Raw genomic sequence first — 16,195 nt, 5'->3', positions numbered from 1 at the left:
GGCTGAGGCAGGAGAATGGCATAAACCTGCCTCAGCCTCCCGAGTAGCTGGGACTACAGGTGCCCGCCACCTCGCCCGGCTAGTTTTTTGTATTTTTTTTTTTAGTAGAGATGGGGGTTTCACCATGTTAGCCAGGATGGTCTCGATCTCCTGACCTTGTGATCCGCCCGTCTTGACCTCCCAAAGTGCTGGGATTACAGGCTTGAGCCACCACACCTGGCCTAAGTAGGATATTTAAAGCCAGACTGCCTTGAGTAGTGTTTAAAACCATACTGGTACAGGAAGCAGAACCTCAGTGACAACCAGGGGCCCATAGACTCTGTTTGAAGGAATAAGATGATGGTGCAAGCGTTGTTTGTGACTCATCAGGAGTGGCAACCTTTGGGCGTGACGAGTGAAACCTATTCACGGTCCATCTGAAACAAAATGGCATCCAGTAGCTGTGGACACAAACTCTTTAAAAGGGAAAAGAAGGCTACTTTTAGGGCCAGGTGCAGTGGTTCATGCCTATAATCCTAGCATTTTGGGAGGCCGAGGCGGGCGGATCACGAGGTTAAGAGATCAAGACCATCCTGGCCAACGTGGTAAAACCCCACCTCTACTGAAAATACAAAAATTAGCTGGGCGTGGTGGTGCGCGCCTGTAATCCCAGCTACTCGGGAGGCTGAGGCAGAGGTTGCAGTGAGCCAAGATTGTGCCACTGCACTCCAGCCTGGCGACAGAGCAAGGCTCTGTCTCAAAAATAAAATAAAAATAAATTAATAAAATAAAATAAAAGGGAAAAGGTTACTGGCTCACGCCTATAATCCCAGCATTTGGGGATGCAGACATGGATGGATTGCTTGAGCTCCAAAGTTCCAGATCACCCTGGGCAACATGACAAAACCCTGTCTCTATGAAAATTACAAAAAATTAGCTGGGCATGGTGGCATGCGCCTGCAGTCCCACCTATTCGGGAAGCTGAGGTGGGAGGATCACTTGAGCCTGGGAGGTTGAGGCTGCAATGAGCTGTGATGGCACCACTGCACTCCAGCCTGGGTGACAGAGTGAGATTCTTTCTCAAAAATAAATAAATAAAAGTTAAAAAAAAAAAAAAAAAAACAACCAACAGGTGTGGTGGCTCACGGCTATAATCCCAATACTTTGGGAGGCTGAGGTGGGTAGATCACTTGAGGTCAGGAGTTCGAGACCAGCCTGGCTAACATGCCAAAACCCCATCTCACGCCGGGCGCGGTGGCTCAAGCCTGTAATCCCAGCACTTTGGGAGGCCGAGGCGGGTGGATCACGAGGTCAGGAGATCGAGACCATCCTGGCTAACATGGTGAAACCCCGTCTCTACTAAAAATACAAAAAACTAGCCGGGCGTGGTGGCGGGCGCCTGTAGTCCCAGCTACTCGGAGGCTGAGGCGGGAGAATGGCGTGAACCCGGGAGGCGGAGCTTGCAGTGAGCCGAGATCGCGCCACTGCACTCCAGCCTGGGCGACACAGCAAGACTCCGTCTCAAAAAAACAAACAAAAAAAACAAAACCATCTCTACTAAAAATACAAGTATTAGTCGGGTGTGGTAGCACGCACCTGTAATTCCAGCTACTCAGGAGGCTGAGGCAGGAGAATCGCTTGAACCTGGGAGGTAGAGGTTGCAGCAAGTGGACATCGTGCCACTCCAGCCTGGGTGACAAGAGCACGACTCCATCTCAAATTAAAAAAAAGGTTTGGGGGAGAACAATTTCAAACCAAATCAAATTTGAAGCTCTTAATATAGAAAGGTATAAATAAGACTGGTGGAGAAAAAATGTATTCAATCCCCAAATTTATTCAAGATACAAAAGTTCCAAGTGACAACAACAACAAAAAAAAGTCTAAAAGAATAACCAACATATGCTGGTATGGTGTGTGGGAAGTTAAAAATAAAATAGTGACCAACAAGAGGAAAGAAGCTCCAAAGAAAGACAATGAAGAAAAGCAAATTAATTTCCAAGAAAACAAAGGATGACATTGTAGAAATGTCAAGATTGAGTGAGCTAGAAAACTGAGATTGTTCGGGTGACTTATGATTCCAGAGGTGGCCCATGAAATAGCCGCTCTCACTCACAGGACAACCTGGGCAATTTGGGAGAGAACAGAAACTAGATCCAAGTACATGAAATACCTCAGAAGATCTGATTTGAGGAGAAGGCCTCATGGTTTCTAGGAGAGGTGATGGTGATGTCTGATATTCTTTTTATTTTTTATACATATTTTTGAGACAGGGTCTCCCTCTGTCACCCAGGCTGGAGTGACAATCACAGCTCACTGCAGCCGTGACCTCCCAGGCTCAAGCCATCCTCCCACCTCAGCTTCCCAAGTAGCTACAGGTGTGAGCCACTACACCCAGCTAATTTATATATTTTTTGTCTTGCTATGTTGCCCAGGCTTGTCTCAAACTCCTGAGCTCAAACAATCCTCCCACCTCCGCCTCCACCTCCCAAAGTGCTGGGATTACAGACATGAACCACCACACCCAGCCAATATTGGATGGCCTAGAGGGATGAGATGGGGTTTGGGCTTTAGTTACATTGACCTGGATTGGAATCCTAACTTTGCCACTTAAGAACTGTCTGAATTTGGGCAAGTCATTAATCTAATCAAATCTGTCTTCAGGAGCCAGGCATGGTGGCACATGCTTGCAGTACCAGCTACTTGGTTTGGGAGGCTGAGGCAGGATTGCTTGAGCCTGGGAGTTAGAGTTCAGCCTGGGCAACATAGCAAGATCTTGATTCTAAAAAAATAAATAGGCTGGGCATGGTGGCTCATGCTTGAAATCCCAACATTTTGGGAACCAGAGGCGGGCGGATCACCTGAGGTCAGGAGTTGGAAACCAGCCTGGCCAACATAGTGAAACCCCGTCTCTAGTAAAAATACAAAAAATTAGCTGGGCACGGTGGTGGTGCCTGTAATCCCAGCTACTCAAGAAGCTGAGGCAGGAGAATTGCTTGAACCCGGCAGGCGGAGGTTGTAGTGAACCAAGATTGTGCCATCGCACTCCAGCCTGGGCAACGGCGTGAGACTCCGTCTCAAAAAATACATAAATAAAAATAAATAAACAAAACATCAGTCTTCCCATCTGAAAAATGCAGACAAAAGACCTATTTTACAGGGGTACTTTAAGGACTAAATGAAATGCGTATGGAATGCTGGCACATGTAGCACAGATAAAAGATAAGTAGGCAGCCGGGCGCAGTGGTTTACGCCTGTAATCCCAGCACTTTGGGTGGCCGAGGCGGGTGGATCACGAGGTCAGGAGATCGAGACCACGGCGAAACCCCGTCGCTCCTAAAAATACAAAAAATTAGTTGGGCGTGGTGGCTGGCGCCTATAGTCCCAGCTACTTTGGAGGCTGAGGCAGGAGAATGGCGTGAACCCGGCAGGCGGAGTTTGCAGTCAGCCGAGATCACACCACTGCACTCCAGCTTGGGTGACAGAACGAGACTCCGTCTCAAAAAAAAAAAGGAAAAAAAAAAAAAAAAAGATTGACTTGCAAGGCTGGATATGTTGATTTTTTTTTTTTTTTTGAGAGGGTCCCATTCTTGCCCAGGCCAGAGTGCAGTGGTGCCTTCATGGCTCACTGCAGCCTCAATCTCCATGGGCTCAGGTGATCCTCCTACCTCCCTAGTAGCTGGAACTACAGGCACACACCACCACACCCAGCTAGTTTTTGTATTTTTTGTAGGTACAGGGTTTTGCTATGTTGCCCAGGCTGGTCTCGAACTCCTGGACTCAACTGATCCTCCTGCCTCAGCCTCCCAAAGTGCTGGGATTACAGGTGTGAGCCTCTGTGCCTGGCCATAAGTGCATTTTTAAAATTATGGATAATATACATTTATATAAGGCAAGGTCTTTTGGGAAAAATAATCCGTCTTTTAAATTAGCAAGCTATTTTTCTCATCTTGAACCCCACAGTGTTCTCTGTAACACTCAGCTCCCTCTGACCTCCAGAGAACTTTGTATTCTATCACTTTCTTGCTCACATTTAGTCTCCCTGGCCAGATTTTAAACTGCTCAAGCAAACACTGTTGCCAAACCATCCATTACATTCCAGGTCTTGGGTCACTGTCAACAGGTCTGTGAAAACCTGGCCGTCAGAGGTGTCAAAATAAAGGTAGGAGCATCAGGGTGTGGAAACCACACCCTGTGGAAACCAAGAGTAAACCTAATCCTTCCTTCGCCCAGAGCCGTGGTTTGGCTGCAGTTGGCATATCCATGGTTTTGGCTGCTTGCAACTGGAGACTGGCCTCAGAAAGCTGTGCAGTAGCAGCTCAGAGCTTCAAGTGGGTCAAAGTGTTTTCCTGAGAACAGGATGAAAATGTGGGGACTCCAGAGTCTGGCAAGCCTACGGCAGTGCTGGAGTACAATCTAACCTGCAAAATCCTGGCAATGTGGCATAGTCAAGGGCTCGCTGCCTTGATCCAGAACATTAAAACAAGCAGGCAACAGTCTGGGAACAATGATGTACCCCGCCAGAAGGCAGGTGACACAACCAGGATGAAAACAATCGGGAAAGCGCTTGCCCAACCCATTCGCTATCAGGAGAAACTAGCTACTTGGGAGACCTTTCAAACAAGTGAGGTGACTTAATAAAGCAGAAACTCCTCTGTGCCCCACAGATCCTTCTGTATCTGTCCGCAACAGCCAGTTAGGCATTGACAGGCTGGCAGTCCCTCTACCTCCCCTCGCATCCCCTCTTCTGTGCTTTGTCCATAGCAGACAGTGGTGTGGCTGGCACAGATGGAGACACTGGATAAGCAAAAATGAAAGCAGGGGAGGCCGGGTGCGGTGGCTCACACCTGTAATCCCAGCACTTTGGGAGGCCGAAGTGGGCGGATCACCGCCAACATGGTGCAACCTTGTCACTACTGAAAATACAATAATGAGCCGGGTGTGGTGGCACATGCCTGTAATCCCAGCTACTCGGGAGGCGGAGGCTGCAGTGAGCCAAGACTGCACCTCCAGCCTGGGCGACAAACCAAGACCCTGTCTCCACCCCTCCCCCACCAAAACAGCAGCAGGCGGAAAAGACCGGGATGCGCACCCTGAAGGAAGAGACGGGAGGCTGTTCAGGACGACAAGATGGAAACATTCTTATGTCCAGATCCGGGTGGTGCCTGCACAGAGCACACATGTAAAACTTCACTGGTAAGTATGCTTAAGACCTGTGCCGTTTCCTTATATAACCTACACCTCCACGAAAATCCAAAACAAACAGGCCACAAGCTCCCTGTTCACTATCCTTTATTAAAGGGGCCACATCCTCATGGGACTCCAGCCACACCAGTCAGGTCCCCCAAATACAGCAGGAGGCCTGGAAGAGGAGGGGAATGACTTATGATCCTACCATGTCTCCCTAGAAACAGAAACCACCACAGACAGACAGACAGACAGACAGGGGCTGGGGAGAACTTGCCTCACTCTGTCCTCTCCCCCTTTCCCCTACTTAAAAAGAAAGTCAAACACTGGCTACGCAGCCCCCCAGCCCCCCACCCCACCCATAGCAGCGTTTGTGGGACCCACCCCCTTGCGAGGGGTGGCCCCGAGGCAGCTTCCTCTCTCGCTTCACTTTGGTTTGCTCCTGGCAACTCCGTGCCCTCTTCCTTTCCTCAGCCTCCAGCTCGGCCTCCCCTGCGTCTTCTATCACCTACTCGGACCTTCTCTCTCATCTCCTGGGCCTCCCTGCCCCAGCTTCCGGGGAAGCGGCGTCTCGGGCGTCTTCCCTTCTCCTAGCAAGGGGCCCCACCAGGCCCTCTGCCCAGGATGTGGGACTCACACAGCCGCCCCACTCTCCTTGAGGTCAGGGGCAGAGCGCTGCCGTCTCATTCGTGGGGGAGTAGTGTATGGGGGGTAGCGGGGCCCTGGGGGCCGCTGGGCTGGGTAGGGCTGGGGCGCCTGGGGATGAGAGTTGTGCTTTTTGGGCTGGAAGTGCTGGGGTTCAGGCTGTGCAGAACCTGCTCCCCGGGATCGGCCCCCTCCATCCAGGGAGTTCCTGCGGGGATGGTGGGACCTTCGGGGACTCGGAGGCCTGCGGGCAGGGGTGGCTGGAAGGGGAGTGACCTCCTCAGGGGGTTGGGGTGGAGCTGGAGCCTCCCCGCTCCCCATCCCTGGCCAAGACTCCCGGTGCTGGGGGTTGCTCTTGAAGGGGAAGCGTAGCTTGCAGTCGTGAGGGGGCACAAAGCGGGCTGGGGGCCTGCGCAGCCCCCCGCCCCGGCCCCCAGAGCCCTGCAGTCCCTGCAGCCGTAGCTGCTCCTGCTTAAGCCAGCGAAGACGACCACGACGGAAGGCAGGGTCCTCCTCCATGAGCCGTGACACCCGCTCCCAGCTTGACAGTGGTGGCGAGGGGGGCCGGGCTGACGGCATGCGGTCACTGGGGGCTGCCTCCTCTGCTGCCTCTGATCCTTCAGGCGGGGCCCAGGGGACCTCACCACCTTCTTCATTCTCATCCTCATGATCCTGGGAGGGAGGAGTGAGAGAATAGAAGGGATGTGAGGAGAGCTGAATCCTCAGGACATGTGGATTCAAGAGGGACCTGGAGTGCCTGGAGGTCAAAGGGTCTGGAGAAAAGCCTGGAGATAAGGAAGCTTGAAAAATAGGGGTTTAGGGCCGGGCGCGGTGGCTCATGCCTGTAATCCCAGCACTTTGGGAGGCTGAGGCAGGCAGATCACAAGATCAAGAGATCAAGACCATCCTGGCCAACATGGTGAAACCCCGTCTCTACTAAAATACTAAAAAAAAAAAAAAAAAATAGCCGGGCATGGTGGTGCACACCTGTAGTCCCAGCTACTCAGGAGGCTGAGGCAGGAGAATTGCTTGAACCTGGGAGGCGGAGGTTGCAGTGATCTGAGATCGTGCTACTGCACTCCAGCCTGGCAACAGAGCGAGACTCCGCCTCAGAGAAAAAACAAAACAAAACAAAAAAACCCTGCACACTTTATATCAGTGGGTCTTAAACTTTGCTGTACTTCAGAAACACCCAGAGCTTATTACAAATGCAGATTTGTCCCCAAAGATGTGATTCAGTAGGTCTGGGGTGGAACCCAGAAATCTGCATTTTTAATTAGCAGTCTGGTGACAGTGAGGCATGTGGTTCATAAACGATATTGGAAAAAAACTGTGCTATACTTCAGTGAAATTTTTTCCAGACTCAGGGAAGGTTAGGCTCTGAGATGGAAGGTTCAGATTCCTAAAGGGAAGAGCTGAGGGAGAAGGGCAGGAGAAGGCCAGACCTACCTGGGCCAGGGGGATGACCCTCTCCATGCGGAGCATGCGGTCCCGCAGGGCCTGCAGCTCCCGGTCCTTGCTGCTGTTCTGCAGCTTCACCTCCTGCAGAATCCCCGTCAGCTTGTCGATGTGGGCCCGGAGGTCCTCCACCTCTGCCCCTCGGGCTCCCTCCTCACTGCCACCACCACTGCCAGCTCCACCTCCTTCCTCCTCGCCCACAGTGTCCCAGACATCCCGGGCCACGGCCCTCCAGGCATCTCCGGGGCCCTCCGGCTTGCCATAGGTGCGACACAGCTCCCGCATCTTGAGGGCGGCCAGGGCCTCAATCTCAGCCCGCCCGTGGCGGAAGTCAGCCAGGGCCACCTCGTAGCAGATCTCCTTCACGGCCTGCATCTTCAGGTCAGCCATGGTAGCCCAGCGGGGGTCTTTGCCCTGCAGCCTCCGTCGCTGGGGGATCTGATAAACCCTGCGAGGGGCCCTGCGCTTGCCACTGCTGGGCAGGCCACAGCGTTTGACAATGGTCTGGACCGTGGTGGGCGGCAGCTGCTCTCGCAAGGAGGAGATGAGTCGCCAGCTCTCTTCACAGGAGCGCTTGTCAGAGTCATCCCCGCTGTCTGAGTCTGCATACTGGGGCCAGAGAGAGAAAGAGGAAGAGAGGGCTAAGGACATCCAGAGCCCATGTGTCACTAAGTGACACTGGAAACGCACCCATCAGGGAGCCTGGGTTCAAGTCCTGCTCCATCCCGACAGCACACCCTTGGGCAGACTGCTTAACCTCTGCTCCTCTAGACAACAGAGATAATGACGGTATCTACCTCCCAGATCCATTTGGAGTACTTAGAACCATGGCTGGCACGGAGAAAGTTACCATAAGTATTAGCTGTAGCTAATCAAGTGTGGAACTTTGTGCAAGACTTAAAAGACCACTGAGGGGTGGTGGCTCATGCCTGCAATCCCAGCACTTTGGAAGGCCAAGGCAGGAGGATCGCTTGAACCCAGGAGCTGAAGACCAGCCTGGGCAATGTAGTGAGACCACCATCTCTACAAAAAAAAAAAAAAAAAATGTAGCCAGGCATGGAAGTGCACACCTGTAATCCCAGCTACTCAGGAGGTTGAGTTGGGAGGATTGCTTGAACCCAAGGAGTTCGAGGCTGCAGTGAGCTATGATCAGGTCACTGCACTCCAGCCAGGGTGACAGAGCAAGATCCTGTCTCAAAAACAAAACAGAAAGTCCACGGCCGGGTGCAGTGGCTCACGTCTAATCCCAGCACTTTGGAAGGCCAAGGCGGGTGGATCACGAGGTCAGGAGTTCGAGACCAGCCTAGCCAACATGGTGAAACTCTGTCTCTACTAAAAATAGAAAAATTAGCCGGGCGTGGTAGCGGGCTCCTGTAATCCCAGCTACTGGGGAGGCTGAGGCAGGAGAATTACTTGAACCCGGGAGGCAGAGGCTACAGTGAGCTGAGACTGTCCCACTGCATTCCAGCCTGGGTGACAGAGGGAGACCCCGTCTCAAAAAAAAAAAAGAAGAAAAAAAAGAACTTTTTTTTTTTGAGACGGAGTCTCGCTCTGTCGCCCAGGCTGGAGTGCAGTGGCCGGATCTCAGCTCACTGCAAGCTCCGCCTCCCGGGTTTACGCCATTCTCCTGCCTCAGCCTCCCGAGTAGCTGGGACTACAGGCACCCGCCACCTCGCCCAGCTAGTTTTTTGTATTTTTTAGTAGAGACGGGGTTTCACTGTGTTAGCCAGGATGGTCTCGATCTCCTGACCTCGTGATCCGCCCGTCTCGGCCTCCCAAAGTGCTGGGATTACAGGCTTGAGCCACCGCGCCTGGCCAAAAGAACAATCTTAATAGCAACACAGGTAGTACTTGGATACGGTGAAAATCATAAACTTGGCACGATCAACTGGAGTATGGGAAGCCCTGGTTAACTGGAGGAATCTTCCTTCCTTCCTCACAATGGATTCCTCCTGTAGTCACATCTCTCTCCTGGCTTTTTCCTCTCGGACCCTTCCCCTTACCCCCATGCCCACTTCCTTCCCACTCTGGCTCAGGGGTGAGCACTGCACTCGGACTCAGGCTTGCTGCTCATCCGCCCGTCAGCCCATCTCCAGCTCCTGCTGCCCCTCACCAGTCGCTGCTGCTCCAGCAGAAGATCGGCTTCTTCCTTTTCTTTCCGGTACTGATTCTCCAGATCCTGCAGCCTGGGATTGGGCGGGGAGGGAAGAAAGAGCAACCTTGGTGAGGTACCTGACAAGAGGAGGACACGGGCCCAGAGGCCTGGGAGGGACGGCCTAGAGGGCCGTGGGGCACGTGGGCATCCCCCTCGCACCTCTTCTCCATTTCCAGCTTGATGTCGATGCCTTGCTGCTCCAGCAGTTCCTTCTGGGCAAAGTTCCAGTCGACTGGCTCAGAGGGCGGTCCTGGGGGTGGGGGGACCCCTCGTTCCCGTTCCAGCCTCGCCTGCTCCGGGTGGTTGAAGCGGAAAACGTGGTTCTTGCCCATCACAATCCTATTCCCTAGAGATGGCAGGAGGGAAAAGTAAACTCGCTCCCCAGCAGCACCAAACCCATCCCTACACCCAAGACAGAGAGGATCCAGCACAGGGGCTGTGACACCCTCTCTTCCATCACCCCAAGTCTGAGGGCAGCTGGAGCCTATGCTCCCCTGGCTGACACCCAGGGACCAACCCCATTCCTGTCAGCCAGAGGGAATGGCAAGAGCTTGGCATCCTCTTCCTGTTCCCTGGGACAGCAGGAGAAACCAAGACCTGACTCCTTGACCTTCGCTTCCCAGTTCCTTCTTTCTATCCCCGTGCTATTTCTGATGTATTTCAGGGTCCGCCTCTAGGATGCACCCAGAAGGCCCTCCTTTGAGACTTCCTCCACACAGCCAGGCCCCAGAACCCACACTCTGTGACACATCTTCTACCTGACTTCAGCACCAGCGGCTCCGTCACAAGCTTCCCATTCACGTATGTCTCAGCTCCTTCACAAGGCTCCAGAGTGACCACCACTGAACGGAAGGGCAGAGGAAGGGGAAAGATCAGACCCTGGAGGAAGGTGGGTCATGGTCACAGATTCCCACCTTGCCTTACCCCGAAAAACCACACATGCACCACCAGTCCCACCCCCAGTACCTGTGGGGGGTGCCATGGCCCCTCTGGTGGCAGGCAGCACGGGAAAGGAAGAGCAGAAGGAGGGTTAGAGCCCCAACTACAATTCCCAGAAGCCTCTGCAGTGGCTCCTGACTCACCCACCTCTACCCTCCCCAGCAGCAGCTTAGAAAACCAGTAATTGTCAAAAGGATTCATTCCTCATGTTTAACTGCTCAGAGGCCCTGTCATTTCTGCCTTCCAGATGTCCATTCCTACCTTTCCCACTGACATTATCCCTGGTGGGGCCTGGGTTTCTCCAGCAGGCTTGTAGCCCACCTCTCTGCCTCATGCATCTTGCAAACTGCTGCCTGACTCACCTTCTCAAGACACAGCTGACATATGACAAGAGAAAGTCAGCCCAACCCAAACATCCATCAAGCTGCTCCTCAGTACAAATCACTGAGCCTGCCAGTTTCTGGGGACACGAAGATGCATGAGGCAACTCCCTGCCCTCAAGGAGCAGTGGCCATTGCCACAGAGGAACCCTGGTTTCCCAAAGGCCCAGGCTCTGCAGCTCCTTAGCCAGGGATGCTGAACAAGTCAATTTAACTTCTGCGATATTCTATTAGATGGGATAATGAAGTCTGAATGAAGAGTTGTTAGAAGGCCCAAATAAGTAAACTATAAAATAACATGCAAACATGTTTTATTATTATAATACTTATACTAGAAGTAATAGAGAAACACAGAAACTGGGATGAACTATAACATCAGGCAGGGATGGGGACAATGGATGCTGCTGGGAGAACAAGGAGAGCAGAGGACTCAGCTTAGGGGCAGAGGACAGGAAATGAGCCAATGCAAAGAGAGACTCAGAAGACGATGGGGAGAGAGGCAGCCAAGGGCATCACGGTGGCTCAGGGAAACGGCAGCAGCAGAAGTGGACAGCAGGACGGGATGCGGGTGCCTAGAGGGGGTGCCATCTATCCCCACCTTTTCTTCATTTCCCATCATGCCCCAAAATTCATTTATTGATTTAAACCCAAATATACCACACTCCTACTATCTTCCAAACGCTATTTTATTAGGTCTTAGAAATACAGTGGTGATATAAAACAAAAAATCCCTGCTCTCGTAGACCTTACTTCCGGCTGGAAAGACAGACAATAAACAAGATAATCTAAAGTCATTTAATCGTGATGGTTTTTTTTTTTTTTTTTGTTTTTTGTTTTTTTTTTTTTTTTGAGATGGAGTTTCGCTCTTGTTGCCCAGGCTGGACTGCAATGGTGCAATCTTGGCTCACTGCAACCTCTGCCTCCTGGGTTTAAGCAATTCTCCTGCCTCAGCCTCCTGAATAGCTGGGATTACAGGCATGTGCCACCACACCCAGCTAATTTAGTATTTTTAGTAGAGATGGGGTTTCTCCATGTTGCCCAGGCTGGTCTCTAACTCCCGACCTCAGGTGATCCACCCGCCTCAGCCTCCCAAAGTGCTGGGATTACAGGTGGGAGCCACCGCACCCGGCCAGATGCCATTTATTAAAACTAAAAAAGGCCGGGCGCGGTGGCTCAAGCCTGTAATCCCAGCACTTTGGGAGGCCGAGACGGGCGGATCACGAGGTCAGGAGATCGAGACCATCCTGGCTAACACGGTGAAACCCCGTCTCTACTAAAAAATACAAAAAAACTAGCCGGGCGAGGTGGCGGGCGCCTGTAGTCCCAGCTACTTGGGAGGCTGAGGCAGGAGAATGGCGTGAACCCGGGAGGCGGAGCTTGCAGTGAGCTGAGATCCGGCCACTGTACTCCATCCAGCCTGGACGGCAGAGCGAGACTCCGTCTCAAAAAAAAAAAACTAAAAAAAGAGGGAAAAAAAGGCATTTAATTCTATTAATATTTTTTAAAGCAGATAATCTAAAGTCCTCTCTAAAGAAGGGAGTTGGGTTGGGCGTAGTTGCTCATGCCTGTAATCCCAGCACTTTGGGAGGCCGAGGCAGGTAGACTGCTTGGGCTTAGGACCTTGAGACCAGCCTGGGTAACACATTAAAACCCTGTCTGTACAAAAAGTACGAAAATTAGCCAGGTGTGGTGGTGCAGGTCTGTAGTTCCAGCTACTCAGGAGGCTGAAGTGGGAGGATCGCTTTAACCCGGGAGGTTGAGGCTGCAGTGAACCATGATCGTGCCACTGCACTCTAGCCTGGGCAACAGGGAAAGACCCTGTCTCAAAAAATAAAAACGAAAATGAAAATAAAAAAGGAGGGTATAGGTGTTATGCAGGGTAAGTGGGGCTGGGTGAGAAGACTGCTCTAGCTTGGCCCAGGCAGCCCTACCCTGAACCCATGATAATCTGACAGTCCAGGGCAGAGTTCACAGCACAGCCCCTGGTGCTTTCCATCCTGTGTCTGAATCCAGTTCTGCCGTTTTGTGTGCTATTTTGCAAATCACCTAACCCCCTAGAGCCTCAGTTCTCTCACCTGTGAGCTGTGTGAGACAATGCAGATGCACAGAGTAGATGGTTAGTAAAAACCATTCTTCTACATCTGTACCTGTCTGTGCTGCCCCCGTCCTCCTGCCTGTCTCTGGCCAGGACTTAAATCTGCTGTTAAGAACCGAGGCCCAGGCCGGGCGCGGTGGCTCACGCCTGTAATCCCAGCACTTTGGGAGATTGAGGCGGGAGGATCACAAGGTCAGGAGTTCAAGACTAGCCTGACCAACATGGTGAAACCCTGTCTCTACTAAAAATATAAAAATTAGCCAGGCGCAGTGGCTCATGCCTGTAATCCCAGCACTTTGGGAGGCCGAGGCGGGCGGATCATGAGGTCGGGAGATCAAGACCATCCCGGCTAATACGGTGAAACCCCGTCTCTACTAAAAATACAAAAAATTAGCCAGGCGTGGTGGCGGACGCCTGTAGTCCCAGCTACTCGGGAAGCTGAGGCAGGAGAATGGTGTGAACCCAGGAGGTGGAGCTTGCAGTGAGCCGAGATCGCGCCACTGCACTCCAGACTGGGTGACAGAGCAAGACTCCGACTCAAAAAAAAGATATATATATATATATATATATATATATATAAATTAGGGCTGGGTGCGATGGCTCACACCTGTAATCCCAGCACTTTGGGAGGTCAAGGCAGGCAGATCACCTGAGGTTGGGAATTCGAGATCAGCCTGACCAACATGGAGAAACCCTGTCTCTACTAAAAACACAAAATTAGCCAGGTGTGGTGGCACACACCTGTAATCCCAGCTACTCAGGAGGCTGAGGCAGGAGAATTGCTTGAACCCGGGAGGTGGAGGTTGCAGCAGTGAGTCAAGATTGCACCACTGCACTCCAGCCTGGGTGACAGAGCAAGACTCTGTCTCAAAAAAAAAAAAAAAAAAGCTAACCATACAGGCCCCAGGTTCCTTGTTCCCTGGAAGGTGTCAGGCCAAGCACTCCTAGGTCTCTGAGGCACAACACACACACCAGGTCCAAGCTGACAGACGGCACATGTGTACCATGTCCTGCCTCCCTGCCCAACTCATTTTCACAGAGACTTTGCTTGAGTTTATGTGAACCCAAATCATTCAGTTTTTTTTAAAGTGTCAGAACTAAAACAAACTGGCGACCTCAAAAATACACCTCAGCAGGGGCAGTGGCTCATGCCTGTAATCCCAGCGCTTTGGGAGGCCGAGGCAGGCGGATCACCTGAGGTCTGGAGTTTGAGACCAGTCTGACCAACATGGTAAAACCCCGTCTCTACCAAAAATACAAAAATTAGCCTGGCGTGGTGGCGCATGCCTGTAATCCCAGCTACTCAGGGGGTTAAGGCAAGAGAACCACTTGAATCCGGGAGGTGGGGGCTGCAGTGAGCCAAGATCACGCCACTGCACTCCAGTCTTGGGGAGACAGCGAGACTCCGTCTCAAAAAAAAAAAAGGCCAGGCGCAGTGGCTCACGCCTGTAATCCCAGCACTTTGGGAGGCCAAGGCAGGCAGATTACCTGAGGTCAGGAGTTCGAGACCAGCCTGACCAACATGGAGAAACCCCGTCTCTACTAAAAACACAAAATTAACCAGGCATGGTGGTGCATGCTTATAATCCCAGCTACTCAGGAGGCTGAGGCAGGAGAATCGCTTGAACTCGGGAGGTGGAGGCTGCAGTGAGCCCAGATAGCGCCATTGCACTCCAGCCTGCACGACAAGAGCAAAAACTCTGTCTCAAAAAAACAAAAACAAAAAGAAAAAGAAACTTTGGCAATCATAGCTGGATAAAAGCAGGTTTTCCACAGGGATAAGTTCCAATATTCAAATACAGGTTTTTATTTAAAAAGGATCAGGGTGCTAGTTTTCATTAACAAGATCAAGAAGGGCAGGATCTTCTCTTCAGCAAAATCCCACCCTCTGGCTCACCAGTGTTCCATTTCTTTTTTTTTCTTCTTCTTCTTTTTTTTTTTTTGAGACGGAGTCTCGCTCTGTCACCCAGGCTGGAGTGCAGTGGCCGGATCTCAGCTCACTGCAAGCTCCGTCTCCCGGGTTCACGCCATTCTCCTGCCTCAGCCTCCCGAGTAGCTGGGACTACAGGCGCCCGCCACCTCGCCCGCTAGTTTTTTGCATTTTTTAGTAGAGACGGGGTCTCACCATGTCAGCCAGGATGGTCTCGATCTCCTGACCTTGTGATCCGCCCGCCTCGGCCTCCCAAAGTGCTGGGATTACAAGCATGAGCCACTGCGCCCGGCCAGTGTCCCATTTCTACCTTGGGACCCTCACCAGTTCCTAAGCATGCAGTAGTCTGCCCTCTCAGGGTGAGTGCAGAGGGCCAGGCCTGGGGTCTTCCTCCATTCACACCCATGAGCCCGAAGCCCCTCTGAGGACAAGACCGCATCCCCTCTTTATATGGCCGCACTCCCTGGTGCCCGACCCAGACCTCTGTGTTCAGTGTCTGGGGTGGAACATGGGGGCCTCTCTGTCTCCCCATCTGGCCTCTCTCATCCCCTCAGCCATTACCTTCTCCATCTGGCTGAGGGATGCTCCGGAAGAGACAGTGTTGCTCCCGAATGAACTGTCCGGTCAGCTTGATGTCCATATCTACCTGGCCGACCCTGGGGAAGCAGTGGCCAACATGTGTGAGCATACGCCAGACTTTAACCAAGCCCTGAACACTAATTTATCCAACTCAATGAGCCAAGCAAATTACTCCCATTTCACAGATGAAGAAGCAGAGGCTCAGGGAGGAGAACAGGTATGCCCAGGGTCATTCTGGTGGGCAGTGGTGATGCTGGGATCTGAGCCCAAGTCTGCCTGACTCTGAAGCCATGCTCTTAGTCACCATGTTATACAGCAAAGGGGAAAAGCAAACCTGGGAGAAAGGGGCACCCTCAGCCACAGGCCTCCACCCATCCTTAGGCTGATGATCCTGAGAGCTCACTCCCTACCCACGATGCTCATCAAGGACAGCCACAAATGCCTGTGGTGGGAGGGGAAGGGCACCCTCACCCCTTTAGGGCAGGCACCGAGCCCCCAGGACTTCATAATACCAGCCCAAGGAGCCACCTGCCTTTAGCTGCCCAGCCCTCAACCGCACAGACCAGGCCGTGTTTCCCTTCTCCCGCCCCCAGGGAAGGCCCTACCAAGGGAGGCCAAGGCAATGGCATCAGGGGCTAAGAATGCGGGGGTCTACGTTTCCCAACTCTCCTGCCCCAGTAAACAAGGATGTCTCGCCCTAACCAGACTGGCAGGTGGAGGCAAGACAACCACTGAGCAGGCAGGCTCAGCGACTTCTCTTGAAGCTGGGAGAGCATGCAGGGCTGTGGAGGCAGCTGTTTAGAGATCTGAGGTATCTCCAGGGACCACCAGGGAAGGGAGACAGACACCAA

General features: G+C 52.4%; 1 protein-coding gene across 2 annotated transcripts in view; it reads right to left on the bottom strand.

Annotated features, from left to right (window-relative positions):
• Positions 1 to 5,251: 5,251 nt before the first annotated feature.
• KIF1C (kinesin family member 1C) overlaps positions 5,252 to 16,195 on the bottom strand; it is a 27,855-nt gene continuing 16,911 nt past the window's right edge. For both annotated transcript variants that reach the window (XM_003912165.4, XM_031657297.1), the window contains 6 exons: positions 15,327 to 15,421; positions 10,180 to 10,263; positions 9,581 to 9,767; positions 9,380 to 9,452; positions 7,258 to 7,875; positions 5,252 to 6,480 (listed from right to left, as the gene is read on the bottom strand). In XM_003912165.4, coding sequence (XP_003912214.1) covers positions 5,797 to 6,480; positions 7,258 to 7,875; positions 9,380 to 9,452; positions 9,581 to 9,767; positions 10,180 to 10,263; positions 15,327 to 15,421 — 1,741 coding nt within the window. In that variant the 3' untranslated portion in view covers positions 5,252 to 5,796. The remainder of the gene's footprint in view (positions 6,481 to 7,257; positions 7,876 to 9,379; positions 9,453 to 9,580; positions 9,768 to 10,179; positions 10,264 to 15,326; positions 15,422 to 16,195) is intronic.

This window comes from Papio anubis, chromosome 17 (assembly GCF_008728515.1).
Source record: "Papio anubis isolate 15944 chromosome 17, Panubis1.0, whole genome shotgun sequence".
NCBI lineage: Eukaryota > Metazoa > Chordata > Mammalia > Primates > Cercopithecidae > Papio > Papio anubis.
Note: the sequence above shows the minus strand (reverse complement) of the source record. Positions and strands in the feature narration are given on the sequence as shown.